The sequence below is a fragment of the Bison bison genome, unplaced genomic scaffold (genome assembly GCF_000754665.1).
Source record: "Bison bison bison isolate TAMUID 2011002044 unplaced genomic scaffold, Bison_UMD1.0 scf7180017864132, whole genome shotgun sequence".
In the NCBI taxonomy this organism is placed as follows: domain Eukaryota; kingdom Metazoa; phylum Chordata; class Mammalia; order Artiodactyla; family Bovidae; genus Bison; species Bison bison.
Window position 1 is genome coordinate 332,578 of NW_011494704.1, and position 10,441 is coordinate 343,018.

The 10,441-nt window shown below is 40.4% G+C and overlaps 1 protein-coding gene across 2 annotated transcripts in view; it reads right to left on the reverse strand.

Moving 5' to 3' along the window:
- Nucleotides 1-4,134, reverse strand: part of MED23 (mediator complex subunit 23) — a 43,691-nt gene extending 39,557 nt beyond the window's left edge. The window contains exons 1-4 of one of the 2 annotated variants that reach the window (XM_010839683.1): nt 3,865-4,134; nt 3,472-3,503; nt 3,226-3,313; nt 820-944 (exon numbers count right to left, since the gene is read on the reverse strand). In XM_010839683.1, coding sequence (XP_010837985.1) covers nt 820-944; nt 3,226-3,313; nt 3,472-3,503; nt 3,865-3,912 — 293 coding nt within the window. In that variant the 5' untranslated portion in view covers nt 3,913-4,134. The remainder of the gene's footprint in view (nt 1-819; nt 945-3,225; nt 3,314-3,471; nt 3,504-3,864) is intronic. The other variant, XM_010839684.1, reaches the window with a different exon arrangement.
- Between the last annotated feature and the right edge of the window lie 6,307 nt (nt 4,135-10,441).

The window sequence follows — 10,441 nt, forward strand, 5'->3', positions numbered from 1 at the left end:
CATAGCCACCATCCGACTGCAAACGCAAAACCTGAGAAAATCCTTCCTACTCCTTGTCCAAGCAAGCACTGTAATCGTGAATGTTAATAATAAAAGGATTATTACTGTTTTAAGCCATGAAGTATTGAGGCAATTCATCATCCAGCAAAAGTTAACTGGAACTGACCCAGGAATTTCACTCCTGGGTATATAACTAAAAAATACAAAAACACTAATCTGAAAAGATACACACATCCCAATGGTCATAGCAGCATTATTTATAATCGCCAAGATAAGAAAGCAACCTAAGTGTCCCTCAACAGATGAATGGGTAAAGATGTCCCTCTCTCTCACACACACACCCACACACACACACACACACACACAGTGTACTACTCATCCACAAAAAAAGAATGAAATTTTGCCATTTGCAATAACATAGACAGACTGGAAGAGTATAATGCTAAGTGAAATAAGTCAGACAGAGAAAGACAAATACTATATGACATCACTTATATGTGGAATCTAAAAAATTCAACAAACAAATCAGTGACTATAACAAATACAACAAACACTACCTGAAAAAGCTTGTCAAAGTGAGTGATTTTAATCCCTGGGCTAAAAGGCAAAGCCTGCCTGGTTTTGAGCACCTGAAGTATACAATTTTAAGAATATTGCATCCTCAAAATGAAAACTGAGATACTATGAAGCACTTTTTGTTGACTGTAACTGCCTTCTTTATTCTCTTTTCCTTTTACAACAACCACCTCAACCAATTTCTAAACATTAATTAAAAAAAAGAAAATTTTTTAGATTGCTCATATTCATCATTAACCATACCTGGGTGGAAGGAGACCAGTCTCGACTGCCATTGCTAAGCAGTCATAAAGAAAAGAAATTCTTTTAGGACTATGCTGGCCATGAATGAATTTAACAATCCACTGGATGCACTGTTCATGAGATTCCTGGAAAATTAGAAAATGATCACATTTTAGGTCTAAACTTATATTTTATAAGTAACAAAAAGCTAATAGCATCTGGGAGTATACATGAAGACTATGAGTGAGATACTTCATTATAAATTAATGGATGAAAACAATTTAAAAAGAACTGAAAAAATTCAGATGTAGTAGCCAAGTTATATTAAGCTTAAAATCACACAATTATATAGATTAAAACTTCCACCATTTTTACTATATGGGACCTCCAAAAAGAGTATGATTTTATTAACATATTCATGATCAACAAAAAAGTCTAGCAAAGACTGTGCAAGGCACTCTAAGCAGTGCCCTTAATGGCAGATATAAATATCCCCGTCACTGGAGGAAAAATCCACTATGAATTAGTACATCAGCCTCATGAGACTTTAGTGAATCTGATCCCTAAGAGCCAAATCAGTTATGAACTAATGACATATCCAGTTTCTACACCTGCAAAACTTTAAATCTGATACCAAAATGTGGTGCCCAAATCAAAGATTACCTTCCAGAATATTCTAAAGATGTCCTGCTCTGTGCTACCACTGTCCCTCATACACATTTCTATTGCTGAATAAATAGTGCTGGTTTAGAAATACTTATTTTCTTCCTGGATCCTCCGTCAGAAAACAAAATTCTTGAAGACAAGGGTTTTATCTTAAATCATACAGTGTTTAATCAATTATTAAAACATTAAAATGTTAGAAAGATGTAAGATGTTCAATATCACTCACAGAAATGCAAAATAAAACTACACTTAGATAAAATTTCTCATGTTTTAGACTGGTAAAGATCAAAAAGCTCATAACATGCTACTGTGAGGCTTGAGGGAATAGCAATATATATCCCACTGATATATTGCTAGTGGGAGGATAAATTGGTAAAACCCTTATGGAAGCTATTAGATTATTTTTATAAAAACTACACATAGAAATATCCTCTGACCCAGCAATAATATATTCTGTGTCCCCTGCCTAAAACTATTCATTATAGTATTATTTAAAGAGAAAAAGGTAAGAAGCAACCTATCACATGGTGCTGCTGCTAAGTCACTTCAGTCGTGTCCGACTCTGCATGACCCCATAGACAGCCTCCTACCAGGCTCCTCTGTCCCTGGGATTCAGGGGGACTGGTTAAACAAAGGATGGTGCAGCCATATATTAGGATATAATGCTGCTCTAACTCCAGGAGTTGGTGATGGACAGGGAGGCCTGCAATTCATGGGGTCGCAAAGAGTCGGACACGACTCAGCGACTGAACTGAACTGAACTGAAGAAAGAAAGAGGACAGAAGTAACTTTAAATGGATTGATATAAAATTATATCAATTTGAGAACTTAAGAGGGAAAAAGCAAGGTGCTAATGAATAATGTATATGGCATACAGACATTCTATAACAATGATTCTATGCATTAAACACTCCAGAAGGAAACATAAACTGGAAACACTGATTGCAGACAGAAAAAGAAACAAATGACTAAGCTAAGAGAAGCAGAAGGCAGATAATCTTACTCATTGGGTAGAACTTTTGGCACCTCTTCGCATTTTGTATCATATGAATATATTAGAAAATAATCAAAAGTAAAAGAAATGTAAAAGAACGAATGTACTGCAACTATGCAATTCATTTCTGAGTAGTGAGTCTTAGTCACTAGTGCCTCAACTGTAAACAGTTCTCATTTTCCTACTTATAAGGCATCATAAGAAGGTAATAATATACTACTGGATCATGAATTCTTTAAGGTTCAAACATTTTATCTTTTACAAGGCTGCAGTTTCTGGTGAATGCTCTTTGTTATCAAGTTTTACTGTACTTGCCTCAATTTTGTTAAAGTATCTTTGGATCCTTACTGTGGCATCTTTGTATCTTTACTATAGTATCTTTATTATAATATCTTTGTATCAATGCTGGACCAGTTCCTTTGCTGATTAAATGAATGAAGTTTTTATCCATTACAACTCCTAACACAGTTGTTCTGAAGTGCACTAAATAAATCAGAATAGGATGAAAATGGTTTTATGTAATCTAACTTGGGAGAGATTTATAAAAACAACTCACACTGTGCTATGGTCGACTTGATTTTTCAATATAGATTCTCTACTGGAAGAATACAAGTTGAAACGAACGGAAGCCAGAATAGACAAATAAAAGATGATGACAATTTTATTTCCCCTTTTCCAGAAAAATCTTAACAGCAACATCAAAATAAGTGTAAAAAAATAAAGGGCCAAAAATCATCAGCTGACTGTATTAAACATGCAGTGCTCACCTGAGAAAGACCAGCCCAAAATTGTCTGAAGGCCCCTAAACAGCTAATAAGTTTTGTTTTTTCATCTTCAGGGGTGTCCATAAACATGCTAAAAAACAAAAATCGAATTATTTGCCACTAGTATTAAAAATGTAATTCAACATAAGCAGAATAGTAGATCTTATAAACCTCCAAGACAGATCTAAAGAAAATCTTACAAAGATACCATCAGGTAAAAACTCAAAGATCTGCCATGTATACACTCACCCAGGGAAAGCCTCTTCTATAATCTCCGTTTTCTGTTAAAAAAAAAAAAAAAAAAGTAAACAACATGATTTTTCTTTTTTTTTTAATTTTAAGGGAGAGAGAGGGGCCTCCCCGAGCAAAATAATACAGTGCAACATAGGGCAAATCACCTTATCAGCAACGAGGAGAAACAAACAATACCCACCTGCTTGGTCTGTAACAAAGGGTGTTGTGGATTTCAAATGAGACTGAATTTGACAGCAGTTTGAGAATCGCTCAACCCTTGCACACATACTCGATGTCACAACAAGGAAGAGGTGGGGAGAGGTTGCGTGGGCCAGATTTCTTGAGCCGCTACTCCCCAGCCACCCCCTCACACAGTCATCGCCCAGGATCCCTGGCAGTTCCACTCACCACCACCTCCTCAAAAATGCTCTGTAGTTGCGTCTCCATCTGGACCATCACCCTCGCCTTCCTTGGACGCCAGGAGCGCGGCACGGGTCAGGCCCGAGCTCCGTCAGTGGACGGGCAGAGGGCCCGAGACGCTGCAGGTAACTTCCACTCGCCGGGGTCAACTTTTTCCTTGGGCGCCAAACCGGCACTGTCCCCTCCCGGGCCCAGCAATCAGCCGGAACCCGCACGGAAGCCTGGAGCGCTGGGTGTGCGCCGACTATGGCGCCCACAGAAACAAGAGACCCAGCCAGATGGTTCCGCCTGTGAGAAGCACGATCCACGAGCCAGATGCGAGCGCCCCCAAGTGAAACCTCCAGCCTAAGGCAGCGCCGCCTGAGAAATCTGTATGCATGTCAAGAAGCAACAGAACCGGACATAGAACAACGGACTGGTTCCAAATTGGGAAAAGGAAAGCGAAAGCGAAGTCGTGTCCGACTCTTTGCGACTCCGTGGACTGTAACCCACCGGGCTCCTCAATCCACGAATTTTCCAAGCAAGAATATTGGAGTAGGTTGCCATTAACTTCTCGAGGGATCTTCCTGACCCAGGGATTGAACCGGGGTCTCCCTCATTGCAGGCAGACGCTTTACCGTCTGAACCACCAGGGAAGCCCATCAAATTAGGACAAAGGAGTATATCAAGCCTGTATATTGTCACTCTGCTTATTTAACTTATATGCAGAGTACATCATGAGAAATGCCAGGCTAATTGAAGCACAAGCTGGAATCAAGATTGCCCGAAGAAATATCTATAACCTTAGATATGCAGATGACACCACCCTCATGGCAGAAAGTGAAGAACTAAAGAGTCTCTTGATGAGAGTGGAAGATGAGAGTGAAAAAAACTGGCTTAAAACTCTAAGAAAACTAAGATCGTGGTATCTGGTCCCATCACCTCATGGAAAATAGATGGGGGAACAATGGAACAGTGACAGATTTTATTTTCTTGGGCTCCAAAATGACTGCAGATGGTGACTGCAGCCATGAAATTAAAAGATGCTTACTCCTTGGAAGAAAAGCTATGACCAACCTAGACAGCATATTAAAAAGCAGAGACATTACTTTACCGACAAAGATCCATATAGTCAAACCTATGGTTTTTCAGGTAATCATATATGGATGTTAGAGTTGGACCATAAGGAAAGCTGAGCACCGAAGAATTGATGCTTTTGAACTGTGGTGTTGGAAAAGACTCCTGAGAGTCCTCTGGACTGCATGGAGATTAAATCAGTCAATTCTAAAGGAAATCAGTCCTGAATATTCATTGGAAGGAGTGATGCTGAAGCTGAAGCTCCAATACTTTGGCCACCTGATGGAAAGAACAGAATCATTTGAAAAGACCCTGATGCTGAGAAAGATTGAAGGCAGGAGGAGAGGGGGATGGCAGAGGATGAGATGGTTGGATGGCATCACCAACTCAATGGACATGAGTTTGAGTAAACTCCGGGAGTTGGTGATGTACAGGGAGGCCTGGCATGCTGCAGTCCATGGGGTTACAAAGAGTCGAACATGACTGAGTGACTGAACTGAACTGCACTGAAGAACTTCTAAAAACCTGATTTAAAGAATTCAAATTTTCTGCTGGAGACTAACTTCAAGAGTTATCCTGAGTGTATTAGTTTGCTGCCATAGCAACAGAAATGGGTGGCTTAAAAAATAAAGTGGTACTTTCTCACAGTTCTGGAGGTTAGAAATCCAAGATCAAGTTGGTAAAAATTTGAGATCAAAATTTCCTATTTTTCTCAGTATGTCAAAATCCATTAATATTATTTATATTTATAAACACATCAGAAATATTTACAATTCACAGGTATATCAGTTGTTGATTTCTTTGGAGGCCTCTCTCCCTGGCTTGTGAGTGGCTGTCTCTTACCTGTGCCTCACATGGTCCTCGCCAGTGCATGGCTGTGGCTGACTTCTCTTCTTATAAGTACACCACTCATACTGGGTCAGGGCCCACCACAATGACCTTATTTTAACTTAATTACCTCTTTAAAGACCCCATGTCCAACTAAAATTATGTTTTGAAGATGTGTATTTGAGGGGCGTACAATTCAGCCTCAAAACTATTTCCTCTGGGCCACCAAATGCTTGTCCTTGTAGCATGCAAAATACATTTCACCCATCACAATAGCTCACAAATCTTAGCCATGCTAGCATCAACTCCAAGTCCAAAATTTTGTCTAAATATCTAAATCAGGTGTAGGTCAGACTTGAGGTGTGAGGCATCCTTAGGCAATATTCCCTTCCAGTTATGAGTTAAAAAGCCATAAAATTAAAAGATGCTTACACCTTGGAAGAAAAGCTATGACAAACCTAGACAGTGTATTAAAAGCAGAGACATCACTTTGTTGACAAAGGTCTGTCCAGTCAAAGCTAAGGTATTTCCAGTAGTCATATAGGGATGTGACAGTTGGACTATAAAGAAAGCTGAGTGCTGAAGAATTGATGCTTTCGAACTGTAGTGCTAGAGGAAACTCTTGAGAGACCCTTAGACAGCAAGATCAAACCAGTTAATCCTAAAGGAAATCTACCCTCAATATTCATTGGAAGGACTGATGCTAAAGATGAAGCTCCAATACTTTGGCCATCCAATGCAAAGAGCCAACTCACGGGGAAAGACCCTGATGCTGGAAAAGTTTGAGGCAGGAGGAGAAGAGAGTGAGAGAGGTTGAGATGGTTGGATGGCATCATCAACTCAATGGACATGAGTTTCAGCAAACTCCATGAGATAGTGAAGGACAGGGAAGCCTGGTATGCTGCAGTCCATGGGGTTTCAAAGAGTTGGACATGACTGAGCAGCTGAACAGCAAAAACAGTGAATCTGTGAAACCAGGTAACAAGTTATCTGCTTCCAAAGCATAATGGTAGAACAGCCTAGGATATACATCCCCATGTCCAAAGGGGAAAATTGAAAGAAATCAAGGGGTCACAAGTTCCAAGCAACTCTGAAATGTAGCTGGGCAATTTCCTTTAGATTTTGAGGCTTTTGGTGTGATGCTCTGTCCTCCAGGTTGGGAATGGGGGTTGGCTCAGGAGAGTTTGTAGGTACTTGACTGGAATGACGAGGCTTTCTATTTTTTTTTTTTGGCAAAAAGAAAAATTATGTGGAGCCGACCAGAACAGATGGAGCAAAAGGGTGAACATAAAAGTGTACCCAAGGAAGTGTGTTAGTGGTCACACCAATGTGATTAAATTGGTTCAAAGCAGAGGCTTGGCACTGGGAACAGGAAATGCATCAAAAGTTCAGGAAACAAGCAAAGGCAGAAAAGGAGATTATGGTGACCAGTAGGACTTGGACAAAGTGAGATCACCTAGGGTGTCTTTGTAAAGAAGGCCAGATCACTGTTAGAGCCAGCCTTCAGACAAATAGTTGGGTCTGCCTGGAGGATGAGTCCAGAGTAGTACGTCTCGGAATTGGAGAGCTCTGAAAGCCAGGACAGGTAGTTTGAGTCAGCAGCTATTGAGACCATCGTTTTGGGTGTATGAATAAAGGAGTCAACTTTGAGGAAGAGAGAAACCTTCCAGCCCCACCCCCAAAAAAACCCAAAATGCAACAGTATAGAACAGAACCATTTGGTTTTGAAGAAATCCTGCCTTTGATTTGAAGATTAGGGCGTGTACCTACCTGCCTAAGGAATAGGGTATAGCAATTCTAATGGAAAGCTGGAAACCCTAGAAGTTGAGGATGGAGATGAAACAGCTTAGAATCTTTGGAGGCTGGGAGTAGATGGGTCAGTTTGCTACTGTTGTCTTCTCGCCCTAGCTTGCTGATGCTTGTCTTAGTTGAAGTCAGGTGTAGAAACAGGGGTCAAAGACCATTCAAGTGGAGGAGCCTTTCTAAAATGAGAGATGTGAATCCATGAATCATTGTCTTTCAGTCTGGCTGTGCATGGGTTAGTTATTAACAATGATATCTGTTAAGGTTCTTCCCATTCTGATTGTAAACAATCTTTTATTTGATACCCATTCAAGTAAACAAAATCTCTAGGTTGAAATTCATGATCCTTTTCATTTCCTGGGAGCTTTCTGGAAAAGTCATTACCAATTTTTAAAGTGTCTTCATGAGACCCTGTCAATAGTGTAATATACTTCCTTTTGCACCATCGCGGGTGAAAGTTTCCAAAATACTGCTTTCCCCCATCACCATTTTTTTCAGATGCTCATTGGGTTGAAGGATGTACTGGTATAGTGGCAGTTGGGCTTCAGTAGACACTATAAATTTGTTTTGTTCTATCTAAATCATTCCCGGATAAAGAAATGGTAACCCACTCCAGTATTCTTGCCTCGGAAATCCCATGGACAGAGGAGCCTAGTGGGCTACAGTCCATGGGGTCACAAAAGAGTTGGACTTGACTTAGTGATTAAAACAAAACAAAAAAATTCCTAAACCACTTTTAGTTTAGTTTAGTCATGGGGCCAAAATTCCCTGCTTTTGTTGCCATATGTGTTTCCCTTCTATGGTGGCAATTTCTTGAGTCCCTAGGAAAGGAATCTTATACTGGGTTAGCAGGGCTACTGGAGAGCAGTGGACATTCTCAAGGCTGCACAGGATGAATATTTAAAGCTGCTGTTGGGCTGCAGCATCAGCAAGCTGTTTCCTTTAGTTTCCCCAGTGTCAGGCTTGGAATGCTCTGTTGTTTTCATAATTGCTAAGTGTTTTGCAATTGTATAACAATTGATAACTGTGCAAACTATTTTTTTAAAAATGGATTTTCCTGAAGAGGTTAAAACCTCATTGCTTTCCTAGCACTCCAAAGTTGTTATGTCACTTCAAAAGTGTACTGACCTCATTATAAATACTTGTTACATGACCTTGTTACCTTACCAGGGGTTTCCCTGGTAGCACAGCTGGTAAACAATCTCCTGTATTGCAGGAGACTCCAGTTGGATTCCTTGGTCGGGAAGATTCCCCTAGAGAAGGGATAGGCTACCCAATCCAGTATTCTTGGGCTTCCCTGGTGGCTCAGCTGGTAAATAATCTGCCTTCAGTGTGGGAGACCTGGGTTCCACCCCTGGGTTGGGAAGTCCCCCTGGAGAAGGGAATGGCTACCCACTCTAGTATTCTGGACTATGTAGTCCATGGGATTGCAAAGAGTCGGACATGACTGAGTGACTTTCATTTCCCTTCACTTCACCTGACCTTTAGCTAATTGACAAGCTAGAGTAAAGACAATTCATATGACTTGTTCTGCTGACTTTGTTTCTGGCAAATAAAAGTTTTTAATTGCGTGCAGTGTGGATATTATTGCATTTGCAGCTCTGTAATGACTCTGCTTATCAATTAATAGGACCCTTCTGTAGATCTGGTTAGATCAGCCTTATCAATAGGGTTTCTTGTAAATCATTCCTGGAAGCAAGAAGATAATTGATTAACAAAGTGCAGTCACAGTTGTTTTCCTGTAATGCTGAGAGCAAAGTTGCAAGAATAATGTCATTATATCCACAAGGTGATATTAAGGGCAGAAGGCAGCCTTAGTTCATGGGAAGTTTCTTGGCTTACAGAATTGTGCTGAATGTGGTAGAGTTTAGAAGCTCTCGACTGAGTGTGGGATATAAGTAGTTAAAGGAAACCCTGTTCTTATTTCTTTAGTATTCTTTCTGAAATAACTCTCTACTTGCTACCAAGTCTAATTTAGTTTTGGAGCATTAAGGCATGTCATCTACAAGCATTTTCATAAAAGCGTCAGTTTAGTTCGGTTAAGTTCAGTCTCTTAGTCTTGTTCAACACTTTTCGATCCCATGTACCGCAGCACGCCAGGCCTCCCTGTCCATCACTCACTCCCAAAGTATACTCAGACTCGTGTCCACTGAATTCATGATGCCATCCAAGAATCTCATCCTCTATTGTCGCCTTCTCCTCCTGTCTTCAATCTTTCCCAGCATCAGGGACTTTTTAAATGAGTCAGTTTTTCTATATAAGGTGGCCAAAGTATTGGAATTTCAGCTTCAACATCAGTCCTTCCAATGAACACTCAGGACTGATTTCCTTAAGCATGGACTGGTTGGATCTCCTTGCAGTCCAAGGGACTCTCAAGAGTCTTCTCCAACACCACAGTTCAAAAGCATCAATTCTTCATTGCTCAGCTTTCTTCACAGTTCAACTTTCACATCCATACATGACCACTGGAAAAACCATAGCCTTGACTAGACTGACCTTTGTTGGCAAAGTAATGTCTCGGCTTTTGAATATGCTATCTAAGTTGGTCATAACTTTCCTTCCAAGGATTAAGCGTCTTTTAATTTCATGGCTACAGTCACCATCTGCAGTCATTTTGGAGCCCCCCAAAATTAAGTCTGTCACTGTTTCCACTATTTCCCATCTATTTCCCATGAAGTGATGGCACCAGATGCCATGATCTTCATTTTTGGAGTGTTGAGCTTTAAGCCAACTTTTTCACTCTCCTCTTTCACTTTCATCAAGAGGCTTTTTAGTTCCTCTTCGCTTTCTGCCATAAGGGTGGTGTCATCTGCATATCTGAGGTTATTGATATTTCTCCCGGCAATCTTGATTCCAGCTTGTGTTTCTTCCAGTCCAG